This window comes from Oncorhynchus tshawytscha, linkage group LG06 (assembly GCF_018296145.1).
Source record: "Oncorhynchus tshawytscha isolate Ot180627B linkage group LG06, Otsh_v2.0, whole genome shotgun sequence".
Classification (NCBI taxonomy): Eukaryota; Metazoa; Chordata; class Actinopteri; order Salmoniformes; family Salmonidae; genus Oncorhynchus; species Oncorhynchus tshawytscha.
The window spans coordinates 58,040,066-58,066,561 of NC_056434.1; the positions used below are offsets into that span (position 1 = coordinate 58,040,066).

The window sequence follows — 26,496 nt, forward strand, 5'->3', positions numbered from 1 at the left end:
GTTGTTGTATATTTAATTTGTTTTATTTGATGACTATTATTTCATTCCAAGTCAGACAATGAAAGCTCTTACAATATTTGATGATTACATTTCTCTAAAACAGGTTATAGGCTGCATGTGCACCACCAAGTCAGAACAGTAAGCAAAATTGAGGGGTAAACAGACCAAATGATTAGGGTGAGGCACATGGGTTACTAACATCTTACTACACAACATACATTTAGTATTACTTTCTTAGCTACAGTATACATATCTCCCAGGGATATTACATCATTTATGCAGCAGCATAGAATACATTTTTGGACTCATCTTGTTTGTGCTGTGCTCACTTGAACAGGAAGGTGGCACGGCGGTCCTTCGTGGGGCAAATTTTGTCATCAAAGTCTGGAATTCTCTGGATTTATGGTGCTTTTAAAACAACTGAGAACTCTGAAAAAAATAATGTCAAATCATGATGATGTCATTGGTCTTCAGGTCGTAGCTCTAAAAAGAGGCCAGATTTACAATTCCGAGTTGGATTATCGTTCAAAACGAATTTTCCCATTCGGAGCTTGTTTATTTCCGACTATCCCGTTTACCTTGAACTCACTGAAGTCAAGTTTTCACGAGCGTGGCACAAATCGTGCTTCATTGACAGCATGGCCAATGTTAAAATGTTTATAATTTTAAAATTGTAAAAGAGCCCCTTAATCCCAGATCTGGGACCACACAGCCATTCCACTGAATAGCAGGCTAGTTATTGTTTTGCAATGCTTGCAGTTAGCCACTGTTACTGATTCCTTCCAAACCACTCATTGTTGAATTTGCGATTTGTTGTGTAATGTTTAAGTCCAATTGCCGATGAGCACCTGTACATTTTATCTATAATTTCTCTTCATATGACATGGATTAAAAAGGATTTGCCAGTAGATTGTTGACTTGATTCATGATGATGACTGCTAGCTAAGATTGTGAAAGTATGATGTTTACATGATCAGTCCAATCAAAGCTACTGTACATATAACGTGATTTGACATAATTTTATCTGTGGCCAATGACCTTGAGCCTTCTTGGATGGGCACTTCTAGTGTAACTCTATGGCAGCACCCAAGGGGCAAGAAGTTTCAAGCTCTAAACTTAGACTTGGCAGTGACAGTGTCCCCATGAGTGACAGAACACTGAGCCAATCACGGCGCAACGCTCCGTATTTTCTGCTGGCAAGCCCCACCACCACAGATAACACTGAGCTAGGCTGAAACACCTGCATTTTGGAGCTGCCTTACTCAAGAAAACAAAAAAGAGACCATGTTTGTATGTGGCTTTATTAAATCAATGATATATATACATATATATGGCCCTTAGCTGTGGTATATTGGCCATATATCACAAACCCCCGAGATGTCTTATTGCTATTATAAACTGGTTACCAATGTAATTAGAGCAGTAAAAATAAATGTTTTGTCATACCCGTGGTATACGGTCTGATATTCCACAGTTGTCAGCCAATCATTATTCAAGCTGGAATCACCCAGTTTATAATTCACATTATAACCTGGGTCGTTTGAGCCCTCAATTCTGATTGGCCGATAGACGGGGTATATCACGGGTATGACAAAACATGTATTTTTACAGCTCTAATTATGTTGCTTACCAGTTATATGACGCGTTGCATCGTGCCTAAGAACAGCCCTTAGCTGTGGTATATTGGCCACATACCACACCCCCTTGGGCTTTATTGCTTAAGTGGCAACCAGCAGGGGTAGCTACAGTCATAAACTTTAGCTTGATGTATCTCTTCCATGGCTTGAACCTTCAGTGTGACAGTGGCTCCGACCAGAAACAACCCTTAATCCATAACCCTAGTCCTGTAGTCCTAGAAATGACCTCTACCCCTACTCCATTGCCAGCAAGCAAACCTTGGCATAGGATGTCATAATTACTGTAAAAGTTACACATGACGATCAAATGAATTCATTATATTTAATTACCTTCATAGCTTTAAAATAAACTCAACCAGCATAAAGCTACCAGAACATGTAGTTAGAATAATAGAGAAGCTATGTATGCTACTTTCGCAACACTGCTCACACACTAAGGGGGTCTGATAATGCACAAATGGCATGCATGCAGACAGACAGACAGACAGACAAGTCTACTGGCACTTTTACTACCATCAACAATGTATGTAGGGCATTATAAGTACATCACCTGTTCAGGTCATATGAGCTTAAAGTAACAATGCACCCATACTCAATAACACACATGCACATGACGCATGCACCCACGGACCCACCCAATCATGCACGCTAACACGCGCGTGCGCACACACACACACACACACACACAACCGGTTTACTTGGCAAGGAATCCAACTACAGGTCCTTACAAAAATTATTTCAGTGTTTGAGACTGTGGCGAACCATGACTATTGGATGTACAGTGCCTTGAGAAAGTGTTCTTATACCCTTATTCCACTTTTTTGTTGTGTTACAGCCTGAATTCAAAGTTCTGGCTTCAGACCAAGAAGTCCTTGAGTGCCCCAGCCAAAGCCTAGACTCGAGTCCCATGGAAAATCTGTGGAAAGACATTCTGTTCACTGCCACTCCCTGGGGTGGCAGGTAGCCTAGTGGTTAGAGCATTGGGCCAGCAACCGAAAGGTTGCTGGATTGAATCCCTGAGCTGACAAGGTAAAAATCTGTCGTTCTGCCCCTGAACAAGGCAATTCACCACTATTCCCTGGTAGGCTGTCAATGTAAATAAGAATTTGTTCTTAACTGACGTGCCTAGTTAAATAAAGGTTAAATAAAAATATCCAACTCAACAGAGCTTGAAGAAATTTGCATGGGAGAAAATCCCCAAATCCAGACATGCAAAGCGGATACAGGCATACATAAAATGACTCAAAGCTATAATCACTGCCAAAGGTGCAAAGTATTTCATTTTTAATACATTTGCAAAACTGTCTAAAAACATGTTTTCACTTTGGAATAAGTCAAGAGGTACTTTCTGGTATATCAGATTTGTTACAGCAAAATTCAAAAATCAAGAAAAAAACAAACAGAGCATCACTTAATGCGCACAACATTATATTGCGTAGTTGGACCGTTCTAGTGCAATCTATTGCAGGAGAAGCAATGCTTTTTGATGACAACATCAAACAGGCTTGAGCCGTGCTTCAGGCTGCAACTCACACAGAGACAGCACAGCTGCCCCCCGCCCCAGATGTAATTTGTGCCCCCCCAGTTTTGCTTCTCCATAAACATAAGAAATAGTAGACAAATTACCTTGCCTGTTTTTGCCAATGTAGCGCTGCCAGTCCTGCCAGAAGGCGCAGAATGGGACAGAGGCTATGTCTCTGCCTATCCCAGTCTGCTGCCCCCACATGCTTCAAGATGGCCACTATTGTTCCTGTACCCATGAAAGCAAAGGTAACTGAACTAAATTACTATCGCATGTAGCACTCCCTTCTGTCATCATGAAGGGCTCTGAGAGACTAGTCAAGGATCATATCACCTCTACCAGACCTGTCACCCTAGGCCCACTTCAATTTGCTTACCGCCCCAATAGATCCACAGATAATGCAAACACCATCGCTCTGCACACTGCCCAATCCAATCTGGAAAAGTGGAATACCCAGGTAAGAATGCTGTTCATTGACTATAGCTCAGTATTCAACACCATAGTACCCTCCAAGCTCATCATTAAGCTTGAGGTCCTGGGTCTGAACCCTGCCCTTTGCAACTGGGTCCTGGACTTCCTGACGGGCCGCCCCCAGGTGGTGAAGGTAGGAAACAACACCTCCACTTCGCTGATCCTCAACACTTGGGCCCCACAAGGGTGTGTGCTCAGCCCCCTCCTGTACTCCCTGTTTACCCATGACTGCGTGGCCATGCACGCCTCCAACTCAACCATCAAGTTTGCAGACGACACAACAGTAGTAGGCTTGATTTCCAACAATGACAAGACAGACTACAGGGAGGAGGTAAGGGCTCTGGGACTGTGGTGCCAGGAAAATAACCTCAGGAGGCTGAAGAAATTTGGCTTGGCACCAAAAACCCTCAAAGTTTTACAGATGCACAATTGAAAGCATCCCGTCGGGCTGTATCACCACCTGGTACAGCAACTGCACTGCCTGCAACAGCAGGGCTCTCCAGGGGGTAGTGCGCTCTGCCCAACGCATCACCGGGGGCAAACTACCTGCCCTGCAGGACACCTACAGCACCTGATGTCACAGGAAGGCCAAAAAAACATCAAGGACAACAACCACCCGAGCCACTGCCTGTTCATCCCGTTATCATCCAGAAGGCGAGGTCAGTACAGGTGCATCAAAGCTGAGATAGAAGCTGTTTTTCAGTCTCTCTATCTCAAGGCCATCAGACTGTTAAATAGCCATCACTAACACATTAAAGGCTGCTGCCCTTAATATATAGACTTTAAATCACTGGCCACTACAATAATTGGAACACTAGTCATTATAATAATGTTTACATATTTTGCATTACTCATCTCATATGTATATACTGTATTCTATTCTACTGTATATTAGTCTATGCCACTCCGACATTGCTCATCCATATATTTATATATTCTTAATTCCATTCCTTTACTTAGATTTGTGTGTATTGGGTATATGTTGTGAAATTGTTAGATATTACTTGTTAGATATTACTGCACTGCACTGCACTGTCGGAGCAAAAACATCTGCTAAACACGTGCATGTGACCAATAAAATGTGATTTCATTTGATATGCTGGGTGTGCCCTCATAACCTGAGGGCACACCCAGAGGGGTGAGGGAGGGGAGATGTAATATATAGTAGGTACAATTCCCAAATGCATTCTGACTGGGCACCTAGCCATTCAATGTCATAAGGTACCGCCTTCATTACCTTGTCTAGGAAGCTCATTGGATCCCAGGGTGGGTTTTTTTTCTTACAGAGGGGTACAAGTTGTTCACTTTTGCAGACAGCTAGGCTTACAGCTAATAATAGGCCAGCTAGTAGCTACTAGCTTCGTTATGTTTTATTGCTTGTTGCCTAAGCTTTGATCAGCATTAATAGACCTATCTGAAAATGGCTGGTCACTGCCAAGGGCAGACAAGCTCACCAGCCAACCTGCAGGCCTGACCACTGAGGTTGAGGAGCCTAGCATCAAATGTTATACCCACCCATCCCCCACGCCACCTGCTGACCAACAAGAAGCAACTTGGTTACCCTGGTCACGAGCACCTGACGACCTGTTGGATCTAACCAAAACTGAGCTAGTGGAAGCAGAGTGTATTGTGGCTGGCACGTTCTTGCAAAGTGAAATCTCAACCACAGCCAGCAACAACACATGGACCCCATTCATTGTTCCTCAAAGATATGGCGGGCCTTTGTCAGCAATGCTGACTGTGCTGTTGGCACTGAAACAACATTTTGGGGGCATCGACAGCAATGTGCAAAAAAATTGTTCTCCACCCCGAAGAAAGTATTCGATAAACACAGACTCTGAACACAGAGCATGTTACAATGTTACAATCAATGAAAAGCCCAGCTTGTCCAGCTGACATTTGAGAGGGACCTGACAAGTATATTTTGGCAGGAAGGAGAATGAAATCAAAAACTTCTCATGAGTATCAACACAGCATCGAGGAGGCTGCAACTCTTCTAAATGGTAAGCTACAACCTTTATCACCCTGGCCGCAATGCCAGAATAATTTTTTCATTGGTTTTCCCTCGTGTAAGCCTACTGGTGGTTTGGCAAAAGTTTTAATGTAAGGTACAGTTTAGGGCTATGCTTATGCATAATTTCTATTTATCTTTGATTCTTAATGTCATTACTTGCTTTTGCTGGTCTAATTGCTTTTGATAGATATACAGCTTTGCGTTATTTGATGGGTATATGGACAATGACCAATGTACCTTAAATGGTTGTGCTATAAGTTTAGCCCTGGATGTCCCCTACAGTGGTGCTGAAATTGGTAGCGCATCAAACGTTATCCATCAAATGGCGCTGACTAGCGGTAGCCTTCTGTCCATGGTCCTGAATCGATGGTTGCATTGTGTTCTGTTTTAATGAGCACATCTTGGGCTACCAGTCTTTGTGAGGATTCTCTTCAACATCGTGTGCTTTCTTGTGTCAAAGATTACAGCTGTTGTGTATGGCTGCATTTCAGATAGGCCTAATTTAAAAAAAACAAAAACATTTTGTATGTTACAGTAGTAGGACCAAGACCGTGTGTAGCTTACTAAAGGAAGTAGGCAAACGTTCACTCAGTTATCATTCATTTGCATTACACATTAGTTGTGTGATAGGCTACCGTAAAAGTGATGTCAATACTATGAAAATGGCGCATAGCCTACTTTTTTGCCCCCTCCCTGCTCTCTTGCTATAGCGCGTGTGTGTGTGTGAAAGTCTTCCACACAGAAAATATTGCGCACCTGGAGAAGTTGCGGCTTGGTTACGAACATTGTGTAGTGTCACCAATTCAAAAGTAATGTAGCCTATAGTTGTAATTAAGTTTAACCTATGAGGCCTTCAAGAATCTTAAAGAATAAGAATGTTAAAGAATAAGTAGTCCATTGACTCGAAAATAAGTCAGTAGACCCCAATCGTAACAATACAAAAATGTAAACCATTTAGCAATTCCAACACAAAATGAAGAAGCCAGCTGTTACTTCCCATTACAAACATCTTTTAGCACTGTCAGCACACAAAATAACCAGTGATTATGTTCAAATCCAACAATGTTTCACACACATTATATCAAAGAGATTAATAGCAACAGAATCTGTGCCACTCAACAGATGATGATAATTTTAAACAAAATCCTTCCTCCGGTCCTTCTTCATGAAATGGGCAATGGCAAGGTCTTGTAGTTTGTCCTTTGATTTTATATCTGAGAGTAGTACTCTCGGTTGAGATCAAAGCCAAGGCTGACAGTCGGGCCTGTCTGGTGGTGTTCCTGGAGTAAGTCTTGATCCATTTCAGGGCGGAGATTATCCTTTCAACTGAGGCAGTGGACACAAGAATGGTCAAGACCAGACAGATAAGCAGATACAGTTGGTACATACTCTTATTCAGCCGCTTCTAAATTCTGGAGAAAGTGGAGAAGACAGGCCGGGCTCCTACTTTCGAAGTCAGAGTTGGAGTACATCACTGTGTGAGTTTAGTTTTGAGCCACGGTAGATCAAAGTTGGGCTCTAGATTTCCTCAAGACTTGAGAAAGCAGTATTTTATCATTGTGAGAAAGAGCTTCTCTGTGCTGCTACTCATTAAGCCGAAGGTCTACTCGTGTCCTCAAATGTTTTTGAACTCACCGTAGCTCGCAGGTGTGAAGTTGAGTCTTGGTGGCACAGAACTGACTTCATAAAACTGGCTAGGTCTTTGAAACCAGTACTGGCCCAGGTTGATATCTTGCCGGTGCTGAAGAGTAGACAATAATCCCAACACTGCAGCTTGTTGGTCTTCTCACACCCAGTCATCCACGGTGTTGGCCTCCCCCTCTGCATAACATTTAATTTCTTGTTGAAAGCTAATCTTGAAAAGGGCGATGCTAACAAATTAGCCACAATTTCCTCCTCGATAACACCTGCTAAAGCCACCTCCATTGTCACACTCAATACAACAAAAGCATGGGAAAACTAGGCTATTGCTCTCAGTCAGTAGTCACTTTACTTTTTTTCAAAATGGTCCCACCCATTCCAAGTCAAAATGTGATTGGTTCATTCCTCGGTCACTCCAAAATACACTTGCATAGGCAGGCCAGTTACGTTGTCGGGCAAAAGCGGGGAGGGAGGAGCGCCATTCTCAAATCCAACAGTAACCTGTGCCACTCTGTCATTTTGTCAACAAGGCAGCATGGTGCATCATCCAGAAACATACAACATACATCTATTTTCCACAAAATAAATGTTAGAATTTTCTAACTAATTTTCATTGGGAAGGCAGATAAATCTCAAAAGCAATCACTTTTGCATGTGAAAACACAGAATCTTACTCATTACCCCACATGCTCCACTAGTGGAAAATCTGTGGCAAACATTTGGCAACGAAAATATTTAGTGGCAAACAGTTTGAAAGAGTTTTTTTTTCTGGCAGTTCTCTCAAGATTCTATTTCAATATGTGGGAAACCTGTGACAACAATTATCTGTGTTCCAAGATCAGTAACCGTTGATGACCAATCAGGGGGATTAGAAATGTCTGTTGGAAAAAGGAAACCAAGCTATCTAGCTAGCTAGCTTCAGTGCGATTGGAAAGTATTCAGACTCCTTGACTTTTTCCACAGTTTTTTATGTTGCAGTCTTATGCTAAAATTGGGCTGTCATGTGCCTTTTACTGAGGAGTGGCTTCCGTCTGGCCACTCTACCATATAGGCCTGATTGGCGGAGTGCTGCAGAGATGGTTGTCCTCCTGGAAGGTTCTCCCATCTCCACAGAGGAACTCTGGAGCTCTGTCAGAATGACCATTGGGTTCTTGGTCACCTCCAAAACCAAGGCCCTTCTCCCCGATTGCTCAGTTTGACCAGGCGGCCAGCTCTAGGAAGAGTCTTGGTGGTTCCAAACTTCTTCCATTTAAGAATGATGGAGGCCACTGTGTTCTTGGGGACCTTCAATGCTGCAGAAATGTTTTGCTACCCTTCCCCAGATCTGTGCCTCGACACAATCCTGTCTCTGAGCTCTGCGGACAATTCCTTCGACCTTATGGCTTGGTCTTTGCTCTGACATGCACTGTCAACCTTGGGACCTTATATAGACTGGTATGTGCCTTTCTATATAATGTCCAATCATTTGAATTTGTCACAGGTGGACTCCAATCAAGTTGTAGAAACATCTCAAAGATGATCAATGGAAACAGGATGCACCGGAGTTCATTTTCGAGTTTCATAGCAAAGGGTCTGAATACTTATGTAAATAAATGTGCAAACATTTCTAAAAACCTGTTCTCGCTTTGTCATTATGGGGTATTGTGTGTAGATTGATGAGGAAATTGTTTTATTTTATACATTTTAGAATAATGTTGTAGCGTAACAGAATGTGGAAAAAGTCAAGGGGTCTGAATACTTTCCAAATGCACTGTACCTACTAAAGTTGTCCGGTAAGTGTCTAAATATTAATTAAACTTCCTAATGAACTTTAACATTTGATTAGCTAAATGATGCCTACTGTAGTTAGCAATGTCATGTTTTATGGGATAGATTGAAACACATTTTGTTGATACTAGTTTCAATTTGTCAGGACAACTGTCTGGCTAGTGCTTAGCTAACTAATGTTAGCTATCATATTTTTGCACAATTAATGTGATAGCTAGCTAGCTAACTAATGATTTGCCTGAACAGTTATATGTTTAGGTGAAAATGTTGCTCTCTTTTAATACATGTCAATATGCTAGTCTCACGGTCCAGTAGCATGTTAGTTAGTACAACATCTAAGGTAGCAACAACATGAGTTGATTTGGCATCAAAGCAAAACTTTACTTTTTCAGAAGTATACCCTTACCCTACCAGTGGTGTTGGAAGATGCTGTATTGTGAGGAGGATGCATCAACACCCTGGAAATAAAGCTAGCTCCTTTGTATCTTGTGTTGTTCCTTCTCTCTTTCTAGAAGCGATCAGTTACAAGACAAAAATACAGATTGAGGCCTTCAATCAAACTGAGGAGAGAGAAATATGTGTACACCAGGTCAAGGCTTTTTACATGAATGGCTTTGAGATGTAGGTAACACTTCAAAAATGTTGGGTTGTTTTCTGTAAAAACAGCCAGGTCGGGTTGTTGGTGTTGGGTTATTTAGGTTGGATTATGGACATTTGACCCAGCCAGTGGGTTAATTCTCCCGCTAGCAGCGCGTGGAGTCCAGCAGAATGTGAGCAAGTATCGAGATGTGGCATTGTTGTAACCGGTAACTTGCAAGTCTTTTAGTGTGACTGAGTGGAAAACGGCTAACGTTATTTTGACAGACTAAGGGTGTTTTGGCTGACTGGAAACAGTGAAAACGGTAAATAACAAATGTTACGAATGATTAATTTCGTGGTCATTCAGGTTGTCCTATCATAATTATGTAGTTAGCTTAGAAATTAGCTAATGACCGTCAGCTAGCTAGCCATTTCCTGAGCTAATATCTCTGGCTGTGATAATGCTAGCTTACCACGTGTTATCACGGAATATACCTAAATGTAAGGTTTTTGGTTGATGTTTGGTTAGCTGGCGAACTATATCAGTGTCTATAATGGTAGCTAGCTAAGGTTCGCTAGCTAGCTACCTTAGCTAAGTCTGACACTTTTCCTGGACCTGTGTCAGACACTGTTCAACTTGTTAGCGAACGTTAGTTAAATTAGCTGGCTAGCTACCATAGCTAGATTTTACTTTGCAGAAGATGGCGATTAAGGCAGCTCTCTGATTCAGAGGAGTTGGGTTAAATGCGGAAGACACATTTCAGTTGAATGCATTCAGTTGTGCAACCGACTCGGTTCCCCCTTTCGCAGTGGAGGAGATAGACCAGGAAACGCGCTTGCTTTTGGACAACTCAACCAAGATAGACCGCAGATAAATCATTGTGGGAAGAACAAGCAAGAACGTGGACAGAGCCAAGCACAAGCTATTGGCCCATTCTAGCATATACAGTGGAAGTCGGAAGTTTACATACACCTCAGCCAAATATATTTACTCAGTTTTTCACAAGAGAATGATTTATTTCAGCTTTTATTTATTTCATGACATTCCCAGTGGGTCAGAAGTCCACATACACTCAATTAGTATTTGGTAGCATTGCCTTTATTTTTTTTTAAATTGGGTCAAACGTTTCTGGCAACCTTCCACAAGCTTCCCACAATAAGTTGGGTGAATTTTGGCACATTCCTCCTGACAGAGCTGGTGTAACTGAGTCAGGTTTGTAGGCATCCTTCCTCACACAAGATTTTTCAGTTCTGCCCACAAATTTCTATGGGATTGAGGTCAGGGCTTTGTAATGGCCACTCCAATACCTTAACTTTGTTGTCCTTAAGCCATTTTGCCACAACTTTGGAAGTATGCTTGGGGTCCGTGTCCATTTGGAAGACCCATTTACCATCAAACTTTAACTTCCTGACTGATGTCTTGAGATGTTGCATCAATTACAACAATACTGAATGAACACTTATTTTAACGTCATGTAATACATCAATTTAGCCTCAAATAAATAATGAAACATGTTCAATTTGGTTTAAATAATGCAAAAACAAAGTGTTGGAGAAGAAAGTAAAAGTGCAATACATTTAAGTTCCTTGCTCAGAACATGAGAACATATGAAAGCTGGTGGTTCCTTTTAACATGAGTCTTCAACATTCTCAGGTAAGAAGTTTTAGGTTGTAGTTATTATAGGAATTATAGGACTATTTCTCTCTATTATACCATTTGTATTTCATATACCTTTGACTATTGGATGTTCTATTCGGCACTTTAGTATTGCCAGTGTAACAGTATAGCTTCCGTCCCTCTCCTCGCCCCTACCTGGGCTCGAACTAGGAACACATCGACAACAGCCACCCTCGAAGCATTGTTACCCATCGCTCCACAAAAGCCGCGGCCCTTGCAGAGCAAGGGGAACAACTATTCCAAGTCTCAGAGCGAGTGACGTCACCGATTGAAACGCTATTAGAGCACACCCCGCTAACTAGCAAGCCATTTCACATCGGTTAGACCAGCCTAATCTCGGGAGTTGATAGGCTTGAAGTCATAAACGGCGCAATGCTTGAAGCACAGGGAAGAGCTGCTGGCAAAACGCACGAAAGTGCTGTTTAAATGAATGCTTACGAGCCTGCTGCTGCCTACCATCGCTCAGACAGACTGCTCTATCAAATATCAAATCATAGACTTAATTATAACATAATAACACACAGAAATACGAGCCTTTGGTCATTAATATTGTCGAATCCGGAAACTATCATTTCGAAAACAAAATGTTTATTCTTTCAGTGAAATACGGAACCTTTCCGTATTTTATCTAATGAGTGTCATCTGATGAAGATCATCAAAGGTTAGTGATTAATTTGATCTCTATTTGTGCCTATTGTGACTCCTCTCTTTGGCTGGAAAAATTGCTGTGTTTTTCTGTGACTTGGTGGTGACCCAACATAATCGTTTGTGGTGCTTTCACTGTAAAGCCTATTTGAAATCGGACACCGTGGTGGGATTAACAACAAGATTACCTTTAAAATAGTATAAGATACATGAATGTTAGAGGAATTTTAATTATGAGATTGCTGTTGTTTTGAATTTGGCGCCCTGCACTTTCACTGGCTGTTGTCATATCATCCCGTTAACGGGATTGCAGCCCTATGAAGTTTTAACTAGTGATTATGTGAAGATTGATTGTTTTTTATAAATTTAATGCTAGCTAGCAATTTACCTTGGCTTCTTGCTGCCCTCGCATAACAGGTAGTCACCCTGCCATGCAGGCTCCTCGTGGAGTGCAATGTAAGGCAGGTGGTTAGAGCATTGGACTAGTACCTGGAAGGTTGCAAAAACGAATCCCTGACCTGACAAGGTATAAATCTGTCGTTCTGCCCCTAAACAAGGTAGTTAACCCACCGTTCCTAGGCCGTCATTGAAAATAAGAATGTGTTCTTAACTGACTTGCCTAGTTAAATAAAAGTGTAAAAAAATAAATAATAATAATAAATTCCACCAAATCGGTGTCCAAAAATACAGATTTCCGATTGTTATGAAAACTTGAAATCGGCCCTATTTAATCGGCCATTCCGATTAATCGGTCGACCTCTAGTCAGAATGGAGACAAAGTAGAGTCGCAATTCAACAGCTCAGACACGAGAGGTATGTGGCAGGGTCAATCACGGATTACAAAAGGAAAACCAGCCCCGTCGCGGACCACGAATCTTGCTCCCAGACAGACTAAACATCTTCTTTGCTCGCTTTGAGGACAATACAGTGCCACTGACACGACCCGCTACCAACACCTGTGGGCTCTCCTTCACTGCAGCCGACTTGAGAAAAACATTTAAACGTGTTAACCCTTAAAAGGCTGCCGGCCCAGACAGCATCCCAAGCCGCGTCCTCAGAGCATGCACAAACCAAGTGGCTGGTGTGTTTACGGACATATTCAATCAGTCCTTATCCCAGTCTGCTGTTCCCACATGCTTCAAAAGGGCCACCATTGTTCCTGTACCCAAGAAAGCGAAGGTAACTGAGCTAAATGACTATCGCCCTGTAGCACTCACTTCCGTCATCATGAAGTGCTTTGAGAGACTAGTTAAGGACCATATCACCTCCACCCTACCTGACACCCTAGACCCACTCCAATTTGCTTACCGCCCCAATAGGTCCACAGACGATGCAATCGCAATCACACTGCCCTAACCCATCTGGACAAGAGGAATATGTAAGAATGCAGTTCATCGACTACAGCTCAGCATTTAACACCATAGTACCCTCCAAACTCATCATTAAGCTCAGGGCCCTGGGTCTCGACCCTGCCCTGTGCAACTGGGTCCTGGACTTCCTGACGGGCCGCCCCCAGGTGGTGAGGGTAGGTAACAACATCTCCACCCCGCTGATCCTCAACACAGGGGCCCCACAAGGGTGCGTTCTCAGCCCTCTCCTGAACTCCCTGTTCACCAATGACTGCGTGGCCATGCACACCTCCAACTCAATCATCAAGTTTGCAGATGACATTAGAGTGGTAGGCTTGATTACCAACAACGATGAGACGACCTACAGGAGGTGAGGGCCCTCGGAGTGTGGTGTCAGGAAAATAACCTCACACTCAACGTCAACAAAACAAAGGAGATGATCGTGGACTTCAGGAAACAGCAGAGGGAGCAGCCCCCTATCCACATCGACGGGACATTAGTGGAGAAGGTAGCAAGTTTTAAGTTCCTTGGCATACACATCACAGACAAACTGAATTGGTCCACTCACACAGACAGCATCGTGAAGAAGGTGCAACAGCGCCTCTTCAACCTCAGGAGGCTGAAGAAATTCGGCTTGTCACCAAAAGCACTCACAAACTTCTACAGATGCACAATCGAGAGCATCCTGGCGGGCTGTATCACCGCCTGGTACGGCAACTGCTCCATCCTCAACCGTAAGGCTCTCCAGAGGGTAGTGAGGTCTCCACAACACATCACCGGAGGCAAACTATCTGCCCTCCAGGACACCTACACCATCCGATGTCACAGCAAGGCCAAAAAGATCATCAAGGACAAAAGCCACCCGAGCCACTGCCTGTTCACCTCGCTATCATCCAGAAGGCGAGGTCAGTACAGGTGCATCAAAGCGGGAACCGAGAGACTGAAAAACAGCTTCTCTCTCAAGGCCATCAGACTGTTAAACAACCAATACTAACATTGAGTGGCTGCTGCCAACATACTGACTCATCTCTAGCCACTTCAATAATGAACAAATTGATGTAATAAATGTATCACTAGCCACTTTAAACAATGCCACTTTATATAATGTTTACATACCCTACATTACTCATATCATATGTATATACTATACTCTATACCATCTTGCCTATGCCGTTCGTCCATCGCTCATTCATATATTTTTATGTATGTATGTATGTATGTATGTATGTATGTATGTATGTATGTATGTATGTATGTATGTATGTATGTATGTATGTATGTATGTATGTATGTATGTATGTATGTATGTATGCATGTATGTATGTATGTATGGAGAATAATGTATTTACAGTTTTATTCACATGTTTTCAAGTGCTGGTGACAAATAATGCATTCCGATTATTGCATAGATTGTAATGGACACCTATGATGAGTGTAAAATACTTTTTAGAAGGTTCTACTGATTATAATGAGCTAATGCTAAGCTATTTGCCAGCTATGTGTGGTGCCATGTTTGTTGACAATATACAATGCATTCTGGTTGTCATGTAAACGTCTGTCAGACCAAAGATGGTATAATGAGGTGAAGGGTAAACTTCTGTAAGTGAATGAAGGGAAGTGAATGATCATAGAAGACACCCCCCCCCCCTTCAACATACATACTTCAAACAGACCAAACTAATCTTGTCTCCTCTTATTATCTGTGGTTGATGAGAAAAAACAAACACGGCGGATTACTTTCGATTTCTAGAAAGTGTTTTACACTATTATTTCGATCAATGGTGAGCTCACCTGTGATGTGATTAATTATAAATAGTAATTGCTATTAGTAATTCATATTTTGGTGTCTGACAGCCAATAGTTATCTAAATATGACCGTTTGTGTTATGTCAATCTTTCCTCAGTTAGCACTAGGACTAATGTAGCACACATTTCCCAGTTTCCATGATTGTGTATGCTGTCACTACTTCTGTGAATGTGTGAACGTTTCATCACAAAATAAACTGGTCACATTATTTATCCTTTATTTAACTAAGTCAGTTAAGAACAAATTCTTATTTTTAATGACGACCTAGGAACAGTGGATTAACTGCCTTGTTCAGGGGAAGAACAACAGATTTGTACCTTGACAGCTTAGGGATTTGAACTTGCAACCTTCTGGTGACTAGTCCAATGCTCTAACCACTAGGCTACCCTGCCACCCCAACATAACTTTCTAAGGACTTTTTTGAGCAAAATGTTTCTGTGAAAAAACAGTGTGGCTAGATCAAATGCTGACTGTTGCGTCAATCAAAACTGGACATTCTAAATAACTGTTCTAATCACACGGGTTTGAGCGTACTCTGCATGGATCACTGTAGAATGATCACACCCGTTTGTTGGTATGTGTGAAAAGGTTAATGGAAGCTTCTCTAATGTCAAACATGTAAAGTTTGGTGTACAGCAGGGGAGGTCTCTAGGCCCTCTAACCTTTTCTATTTTTCCCAATGACCTGCCACTGGTATTAAACAAAGCATGTGTGTCCATGTATGCTGAGGATTCAACAATATACGCATCAGCCACCACAGCTAATGAAGTTACTGAAACCCTTAACAAAGAGTTGCAGTTTGTTTTGGATTAAGCGGCCAGTAATAAATGGGTCCTGAATAGGGCTGTTGGGGTGACCATATTATCGTCACACCGGCGGTCATGAGTCATGAAGGAAGTCAAATTCCATATGACCATGTTGTCACGGGAATTTGGCTTCTCCAAGTTCTGATGCTGCTGGTCATTAGTAGCCTACCAAACTTGCTAACTGCCTGGTACCCAGCACTCTATTGTCCATCTGTGGTTCCAGTTCAGTTGGATGTCTTCATACATTAATCTGACCCCTTTAAGACGTTGTTATACCTGAAACGCCAAACTGACTGACTGACTGGCAGGCACACACACACACACACACACACACACACACACACACACACACACACACACACTGACAGCTCTACTGATTTACAATGCAATAGTTAGAAACCTATTCAGCACAACACATGAACAAAGTATTTTATTTTTTGCCTTTAGTCAGTCCTTATCAGCATGGGAGTGTAGATGAGACATGCTGATTACCTACCGCAAGGTGAGTAAACTACTCCAGATAAAAGTGAAAGAGTTCCCACGACTACAGGTGACTGATGGACAGAGTAATTTAATGTACCAGGCCAGTTTACGAAGGGCTCCTACCTCTCTGTGTCTGAGTTGGAAGCTCTTCCCCTCATGGTAACAGTTGTAGGTCCTGAGCAGAGACAAGATGTCAGACCTGAATATCAACACAACACCAGAGAGACAGACAGGGTTAATGTAGGTATTGATGCATTCCACTCGTGGTACATTAACATTGGATAAGTAAGAAGCTCTGTATACGTTAGTTCATTTAAAAAAAATATTACACATGACTACATACATGTGGTCCTACGTAATCTGAGGTCATATGTAGGACAGACACACAGCTGGACTCACTTTGGGATAAACTTCTCCTCATCCAGCTTCACATAGTCAGCCATTCTGAGATACACTCATACAGCTAGGAGAGAGAGAGCGAGCGAGCGAGCGCGAGAGCGAGAGAGAGAGAGAGAGAGAGAGAGAGAGAGAGAGAGAGAGAGAGAGAGAGAGAGAGAGAGAGATTTATGTTAACAAAACAACGCAATAATTTGTGTTGGGACGTAACCAGAGCTTTCTGTTCTATAGAGATGCTGTAGGGGGAAAAGTATACACACTGTACAATATACACACTGTAATAACATGAATGTAGTTACTAACATTTTCAGAAACATAGACTCAATTTCAGAGCACATACAGTAGTAACGTGTTGAATATGAATTACACTAATACTTTCATCTGTACAATCTACAGACTAAAAGTGTATTACAGGAGACCGGAGGCAACACTCCTTCCACTTTTCCTGCTACATTTCAAGATGGTCATGGTATGGAACTTAGGAACTTATTTATCTATTTTCCCAGGGAAGTACCTAGATCTCAATGGGGAAAAAATAGGGAATAGTTGCATGTAAATACCTGTCTGGACTAAAGCATGTATGGTGTGGGGGTGTGTGCTTGTGTGCGTGTGCGTGAGCGAGAGCATGAGAAAGAGAGCCGAGCTAGCACATTTGGTTCCTTGGCAGTTGTTGAACTTCGGTAAAACAGAACGTTTTTTTAAACGTTCTCAGAATGTACATTTTTAGGTTGCAGGGAGTTTGAGAATGTTTTACTATGGTTCCCTGAATGTTTTCCTGGGAGGTTTTATTAACATTCCGAGAATGGGAATTATAGGTTATTTGAAGGTAATTCAGAGAACATTCTCTAAATCTTGTGAATGTTTTGAATGAAATGTTTAGGTTATTTGGATGTTTTTTAACAACTTCCTTAAAACGTTCACTGCATGTTTCAATAAGACTTATTAACTTATTCACTTATTAATAATAAGACTTATTAACTCTGCTAGTTTAGCTGTTTTAATTTCCAAGCACAGATAAACATATGGAACCCGTTGCACACCAATCATTAAAACACGAGCATAACAATAAATATTCTCTGACAAGGACATGAGGGGAAACAGAGGGTTAAATACACAACATATAATGAATGGGATTGGAACCAGGTCTGTAGGAAGACAAGACAAAACCAACGGAAAATTAAACATGGATCAATGATGGCTAGAAGACCCGGTGACGTCGACTGCCGAGCACGGCCCGAACAAGGAGAGGCTTCGACTTCGGCAGAAGTCATGACAGTACCCCCCGACGTCTCGAATTCAGGATGGATCGAACGGAGTACGCCGGGACCCCCTCGATGTCCAGAGGGGGAGGAGGAACCTCCCGTACCTCAGCCACCACCGGCCTGAGAAGAGACACATGGAACGAAGGCTTAATCCTTAGCTAAAGTGGGCCACCAGTACCTCCCATTAAGGCAGCGCACCGTCCGACCGATCCCAGGATGACCAGAGGAGGGTGACGTGTGGGCCCAATAGATCAGCCAATCGCGGACAGCAGACGAAACGTACAGACACCCAGCTGGACACTGAGGGGGAACGGGCTCTGTACGTGATACCCGCTCAATGTCCGCGTCCAGCTCCCACACTACCGGCGCCACCAAACAAGAGGCTGGGAGTATGGGAGTGGTATCCATGGACCACTCCTCTATGTCATACAGCCGAGACAGTGCGTCTGCCTTAACGTTCTGGGAGCCTGCTCCGTAAGAGAGGGTAAACACAAAACGGGTGAAAAACATGGCCCACCTTGCCTGGCGAGGATTCATTCTCCTCGCCGCCCGGATGTACTCAAGATTGCGGTGGTCAGTCCAGATGAGAAAGGGGTGTTTAGCCCCCTCAAGCCAATGTCCCCACACCTTCAAAGTCCCGGTCCCCCACATCATAGTTTCGCTCCGCCGGGCTGAGCTTCTTAGAGAAGAAGGCACAGGAGCGGAGTTTCGGTGGCGTAGCCGAGCGCTGAGAGAGCACAGCTCCTATCCCAGCCTTGGAAGCGTCCACCTCCACTATGAACGCCAAAGAGGGATCCGGATGGGCCAACACAGGAGCAGAGGTAAACAGAGCCTTCAGGTGCCTAAAAGCCCCGTCCGCCTCAGCTGACCACTGCAAGCGCACCGGGTCCCCCTTCAGCAGTGAGGTAATTGGAGCAGTTACTTGACCAAAACCCTGGATAAACCTCCAGTAGTAGTTGGCAAACACTAAGAATCGCTGCACCTCCTTCACCGTGGTGGGAGTCGGCCAATTACGCACGGCTGTAATGCGGTCACTCTCCATCTCCACTCCTGACATGGAAATGCGATGCCCTAGGAAGGAGACGGACTGTTGGAAGAATAGACATTTCTCAGCCTCGACGTGCAGGTCATGCTCCAACAGGCGACCAAGCACTTTGCGCACCAGGGACACATGCTCGGTGCGTGTAGCGGAGTATATCAGAATGTCATCAATATACACCACTATACCCTGCCCGTGCAGGTCCCTGAAAATCTCGTCTTCGAAGGATTGGAAAACTGATGGAGCATTCATCAACCCGTACGGCATGACTAGGTACTCATAATGCCCTGAGGTGGTACTAAATGCCGTCTTCCACTCGTCTCCCTCTCAGATACGCACCAGGTTGTACGCAGTCCTGAGATCCAGTTTAGTGAAGAAGCGCGCCCCGTGCATTGACTCAATTGCCGTGGCAATAAGAGGTAGCGGGGTAACTGTACCTCACCGTGATTTGATTTAGACCTCGATAATCAATGCACAGGCGCAGACCTCCATCCCTCTTCTTCACAAAAAAGACTAAGGCATTTGTGAAAATTCTAAAGCAATACAGAGTGGGAAAGCGACCGTGCGTTTGGACAATTAATAGACACTGCAGTAAATAAAACTGAATAAAAACATCTGTCTTGTCCGAGAGTCTACACAAACCGGTGCACTATAGCCAATCAGAACTACAGTAGGCCTTTAGTCACGACTTCCGCCGAAGTTGGTGCCTCTCCTTGTTCGGGCCGTGTTCTGTGCTTGTCGTCCCCGGCTTGCTAGCTGCCACCGATCCATGTTTCTGTTTTCCATTTGTTATGTCTTGAGTGTACACACCTGGTTCCCATTTAGTTATTATTATTTCCCTATTTAACCCTCTGGTTCCCATTATGTGTTGTGCGTGATTGTTCCTGTTATGTGATGGTCTTGTGTGTTAGGGTTTGTATTTCCCTACGTGGATACTTTGTACTGTTTATTATTTTTTCCCTGGTAAAGTACGTTATTTTTACTCAGTTCTGTTTCCTGCGCTTGACTCCGTCCTCACCTATACACCACTGACGCTGACACCTTTATACAAACAAGCCATTTGCCACACGGGCCTGCCATCATTCAATTTTAACTGGACTGGCAGTTGCAAGCGCAACTTTAGAGCATTACAACGCATTCGCCAAAAGCCACAAAATACACCTAAATGGATTTCAAACATGTAAACGCCATGGGAGTCCTCTTACATTTGGGAACTTTACAGTTTGATTGTTCAAACAACCAGGAAAAGGTAGGTTCTCTCTCCCTCAGCTATGCACATAAACAACTAATGCTAGCCAGAGCAAGATGAGCTAAAAAAAGTCTAACGAAGGCACATTAGATAAACCCTCTCAAACTTTTTTGGCTAGTTGGCCATCAAAATTGCACTGATACACGATGTGGAATTGTAGCCTCCTCGTCCTTCTGCAGCTTGCCTGCCAGTGCATGCTTGTCCAAACCAAGCACCCAAGCTAACTGGCTAAAGTTGGCTAGCTTGCTAGCTAACTTCTTCCAAACACAAATAAGAGAACACCTCACTCTGACCGTTTTACTCGCCGTATCAGAGCTGGTTAGACTGTTTACATGTTATCTAGAGCATTCTTGACTAGCTATTACTTTTTGTGTCTGTTTACGGTTTATTTATTTACTTCATAAATTCATCAGTTGCTCTGCACTCCGGCACACTCAGCCGAGAGTGCTCTGAAATCGGAGTAGATAGCCAGAGTTAATCTGCGAACGCAAGAGAAATGCTAACTGAATAATAGTCATTCAAGTTCTTGCTAGATAATCAAATGACACCTGCATCTCTAGCTGTGTTTAGCCACTGAAAGTGTTCAGCGAAATAACAACACAATGTCAAATACAGGTTGTTTAGTCAAATAACTAACATCTAATCACATTAACCATTACTCTCTTGCGGTAATTCCACCAACGGTCCATATGTAGCCAAACCAACAATGTTGAGTCAAAAATAATCTATTGATGACAATTGCACATCAGAAATAGCCTAACCAATAGTTCGGACAAAAAAAATGTCAATACCTGGTTTGCATACCCATTGTTGCCTTTGTTACTGGTAAATATCATACATGTAAATGTCTTTCCTACCCTACAGGCTACTGGTGTCATTCTTCTGTGAGCTGCTCCATGCCAAAACCAGTTGAGAGCTGCACACTCTTGCTGCCTACAGATGATATCCCTTCAAGCGGGATGGCACCGACAGAGAGGGCAGCTAGTGCTTCTAGCTCCTAAGCAACTTTGCAGTATTTATTTTATTTTTGTGTGTTTTTTCTTGCATTATTAGCCCAGGAATTTTGTTGTGTTATTACATACAGCCGGAAATAACTTTTAGATATCAGAGCGGTGGTAGCCCACCAGCATTACGACCAGGAATATGACTTTCCCGAACTGATTCCAGAGGCTGATCCAAAACACCACCGGCGGAGAAGAGGTATTTGGAGTGGACCTTTAGTCCGACTCAGGAGGCTCGCACACCATCCACCGCTTTTGAGTATATTACTCGCTAATGTTCAGTCTCTGGATAATAAAGTAGACGAGCTCAGGGCGATAATCTCCTTCCAGAGAGACATCAGGGACTGTAACATACTTTGTTTCACGGAAACATGGCGCTCTCGGGATATACTGTCTTCGTCCATACAGCCAGCTGGGTTCTCAGTACATTGTGCAGACAGGAATAAAGAAGAAAGGCGGGGGTGTATGTTTCATGAATAACTACTCATGGTGTGATTGTGATAACATACAGAAACTCCAGTCCTTTTGTTCACCTGACCTAGAATACCTCACAATCAAATGTATTACCTCCCAATAGAATTTTCTTCTGTTATAGTCACAGCTGTGTATATTCCACCTCACAACAAAATCATTATTTATAAGTTAATGGCTAGCCAATTACAGAAAATATCTTATGGTTGTGAGTGTGGTGAAATAAAAGCAGGGCATTCTACCGGAGAATTTTAGAACTTGGACACTGTCTTGTTGGCCTAACATTATATCCTAATTTGACTTTGGTGCAGGTTCTTCACATTACCGTCTCTGATAAAAACACATACACTGGACCAAAGTTTATTTGTCACATGCACAGGATACAGAAGGTGTAGTGAAATGTTTACTTGCACAGTGGAGTCTTTGACATATAGCTAGCTTAACTTGAAGTGAAAATGACTTAGACAAAATTAGAAATGTGTAATATCTGAAAATGTAGCTAGCTAGACTATCTTACATGGATGGACGCTTCTACTTCTGTCACGGATGCTATGGTTGCCCTTAGTTTGAAGATGTAATCCAGAGCCTTCTGTGTGTTCTCTTTTTGACTCCCTCTGCACATTTCCAATCAAACGCCAGATTTTTCTCCATCTCCTTAATTATCATACTCTAATTCCATTTCGCATTCCACTGAATTCCAAACTCAGTCCTCCAGAAAGTGGAGAGCAACAGTTTTGCAGATGAACTATGTGACATCTTTCAAAAAAGCTGCATTAGAAAGGATGACCTACACGTACTGACCAGCTCATGTTTTAGACAGAAGAGTGCTACATGGCAGACCAATCCAAACTCATCTCTAGGCTTGTCCAGCCCATCCATTATCTCAGAAAATCATGGCTAGCGGGAAGGTTGCTGACTTTTTCCGTGGCTATACCAACTAGGCTCTTAAATTAACAATTGTATTTGTACATACAGATGGCATACACGTTTGTTATGAAGGCACATGAACATTCACATGTTTCAGAAGACATTTCTGCAAATTGAGAAATCGAGAAATCATTTTACTAAACTGAATAAAAATAATAAACTACACTATGAAACAAAGATAAATGACAAAGAATGACAGGCAAACTCAGCTCCACCATTCATTGAATCAGATGGCTCATTCATCACAAAACTCACTGATATTGCCAACTACTTTAATGATTTTTTTCATTTGCTAGATTGGCAAATTTATGTATGACATGCCAGCAACAAACACTGAAACTACACATCCAAGTATATCTGACCAAATTATGAAAGACAAGCATTGCAATTTTGAACTCTGTAAAGTGAGTGTGGAAGAGGTGAAAAAATAGTTGACAAGCCACCAGGGTCTGACAACTTGGATGGAAAATTTATTTGGATAATAGCGGATGATTTTGCCACTCTTATTTGCCATATCTTCAAATTAAGCCTACTAGAAAGTGTGTGCCCTCAGGCCTGGAGGGAAGCAAAAGTCATTCCGGTAGTAAAGCCCTCTTTACTGGCTCAAATAGTTGACCAATCAGCCAATCCTTAGTAAACCTTTGGAAAAAATTGTGTTTGACCAGATACAATACAGTAAACAAATTGACAGACTTTCAGCATGCTTATTGTGAAGGACATTCAGTAAAGCCAGGATGTCTATGTATGCGGATGACTCAACACTATACACATCAGCTACTACTGCAACTAAAATGATTGCAACACTTAACAAAGAGCTGCAGTCCGTTTCAGAATGGATGGCAAGGAATAAGTTAGTCCTAAATATTTAAAAAACTAAAAGCATTGTATTTGGGACAAATCATTCACTAATAAATATTGTCCCAAAACTAAATATTGCAATGAATAATGTGGACATTGAACAAGTTGAGGTGACTAAACTGCTTGGAGTAACCCTGGATTGTAAACTGTCATGGTCAAAACATATGAATACAACATTAGCTAAGATGGGGAGAAGTCTGCTCTGCCTTCTTTTAACAGCGCTATCAACAAGGCAGGTCCTACAGGCCATAGTTTTGTCGCACCCGGACTACTGTTCAGTCGTGTGGTCAGGTGCCACAAAGAGGGACTTAGGGAAATTGCAATTGGCTCAGAACAGGGCAACACGGCTGGCCCTTGGATGTACACAGAGAGCTAACATTAATAATATGCGTGTCAATCTCTCCTGGCTCAAAGTTGAGAAGAGATTGACTTCACCACTACTTGTATTTGTGAGAGGTATTGACATGTTGAATGCACCGAGCTGTCTCTTTGAACTACTGGCACACAGCTCGGATACCCATGCATACCCCACAAGACATGCCACCAGAGGTCTCTTCACAGTCCCCAAGTCCAGAACAGACTCTGGGAGGTGCACAGTACTACATAGAGCCATGACTACATGAAACTCTATTCCACATTAAGTAACTCATGCAAGCAGTGAAATTTGATAAAAGAAACAGATAAAAAATACACTTTATGGAACAGTGGGGACTGTGAAGAGACACAGGCACAGACACATGCATCGTTGAGAAGCTAAGTTATTGAAATGACATGGAGCTGTAGGCCTAACAGTCCTGCTTGCTGTAGCTTTTTTAACATAAGTTACTTATTAGCATAAAGGCTTACTTCAATATACAGTATATCAATCAATCATTCATTTGTGCATGTCATCACACAGCATACAAGTCATCCATGTCTTTAAATAGAGTCAAGCATTTTAGTTATAAAACTAAATAACAAAGGGAGCCTTGAATAATTAAACAATGAATAAACCTAAATATGTCGGCTAAAGTGATTGAATTCACAAATGCATTTGACTGTTTTTAATATTAGCTGTACTTGAGACTTTAAAACCTTTTTTTGTGTTTATAACAGACTATATGGGATTGATTATAATTTGTTTGTAAATTATTATTGTATTTGTTGTGCTGTTTACACTGTTAGAAATGTAGCTTAATTCAAATAATTAATATTATGGTGTTTCTATTCCAAGGAAAACAAAGATGCATTTTACAGTAGCCTATGTAGGCCCAAGGGTTTCCGTTAGGAAAGTATTTGCACTGTACAACGTGACCGGTCGGGAGTAGGCCTAATCGACTGCGAGTGAAGAGCAAAATTATCCTAACATTTCCATATCCTAATTGTAGGCCTACCAATACCCAAACAGAGATTCAGTGAATATAAAATCAGATTGATTTATGAAGACCAGTCAACATTGCTGGTCTCAAAGCAGAGCGAAACGGTGCTGAAATCGGTAACCACACGTGGGTAGTCTATTGCTTCAAATCCTATTACAACAATTGGATGACTTTGGGTGTTTTCAGTAAGCAACAATTGCCTTCAATTGCATTAGCCTACTTTATTTCAAATATTTCTGTCATTCAGTGATATTTATTCCCATAGTAATTTGTTATGGATCCATCAAGATGTGGTTAGACAACAGTGCATGTGGTGGGCTATGCAAAGAGATGGGAGAAGTAGCATGCCTTGCAAACATCTGTTTTTCTTCATCCTCATCATTCAGTTAATTTAAATTCAATTGTAATACATTTTGTCACTCCTGTTCAACAACTACAAATCACTTTTGCATGTGCTCCAAAGGGATAACTTGAAATAACATGATATAGGTTAATTATATAATCGAAAGGAACATTTTCATTATTTATTAGTCTAGTGGATAATTATTTTTAGCATATAATGTGAATTAGGCCCCATGTAAAATCATTGACAAAACCGCGAGAGATATTGTTTCATGACCAACAGGTGCTGTTAGATTACAATATAATTGATCTGCTAGTTTGGAACCGTATAAACAATACTACAAAAGTAGAAGTAATACCAGAAAGTCTGTTCTAATAAATAAAAATGATAAAGCCTTTAGTACAGCATAAGAAAGTTTAAAAACAGCTGGATTTGCAAAATTGCTTTGTCCAACATTTTGCGGTGGCATGAGGCTTGGTGATCATAGAATCAGTAGGATATTATTAAACAGTCAAATAGGCCACAGAAGCAGGAATAGCATAGGGCTGAGTGACTCACTCATTCCTGGCTTTCGTTCAAAGTTATAATGCAGGGTTCAAGACATATTCTGATTGTCTTTATGTAACAGTATAACTTTAGACCGTCCCCTCGACCATACCCGGGCGCGAACCAGGAACCCTCTGCACACATCAACAACAGTCACCCCTCGAAGCATCATTACCCATCGCTCCAAAAAAGCCGCGGCCCTGCAGAGCAAGGGGAACTACTACTTCAAGGTCTCAGAGCAAGTGACGTCACCGATTGAAACGCTATTTAGCACGCACCACCGCTAACTAAGCTAGCCGTTTCACATCCGTTACATTTAGCATGCAGTCTCTCCTCTCACTACAGCCAATTTTGTTTGAATTATTATGTGGATTATAATACATTTATATAATTGTAGGGGTTGATGTAAAACTTTAGAGTAGTTAAGCATCGAATATATTGCAAGTTCGCCCTTTTTTGGCCATTAGGCTACACTCCACAATATGACTGAACTCTGATTGACCGCAGCATCTATCCGTAGTCTAAACTGTGGCACAAATTGGGGGATTTTTCACACCCAGCGAGCTATTAGACTATCATTTTGTAAATTAATGGAGTTTTGAATGTTTCAGTCAGTCTCTCTCCTATTGCACTAGAGTCCTGCATCA

The 26,496-nt window shown here is 42.2% G+C and overlaps 1 protein-coding gene across 1 annotated transcript in view; it reads right to left on the reverse strand.

Moving 5' to 3' along the window:
* Window positions 1-26,496, reverse strand: part of rassf4a (Ras association domain family member 4a) — a 73,311-nt gene that overhangs the window by 15,685 nt on the left and 31,130 nt on the right. Inside the window, exons 2-3 of the mRNA XM_024424299.2 lie at window positions 16,799-16,862; window positions 16,523-16,598 (exon numbers count right to left, since the gene is read on the reverse strand). Coding sequence (XP_024280067.1) covers window positions 16,523-16,598; window positions 16,799-16,842 — 120 coding nt within the window. The 5' untranslated portion in view covers window positions 16,843-16,862. The remainder of the gene's footprint in view (window positions 1-16,522; window positions 16,599-16,798; window positions 16,863-26,496) is intronic.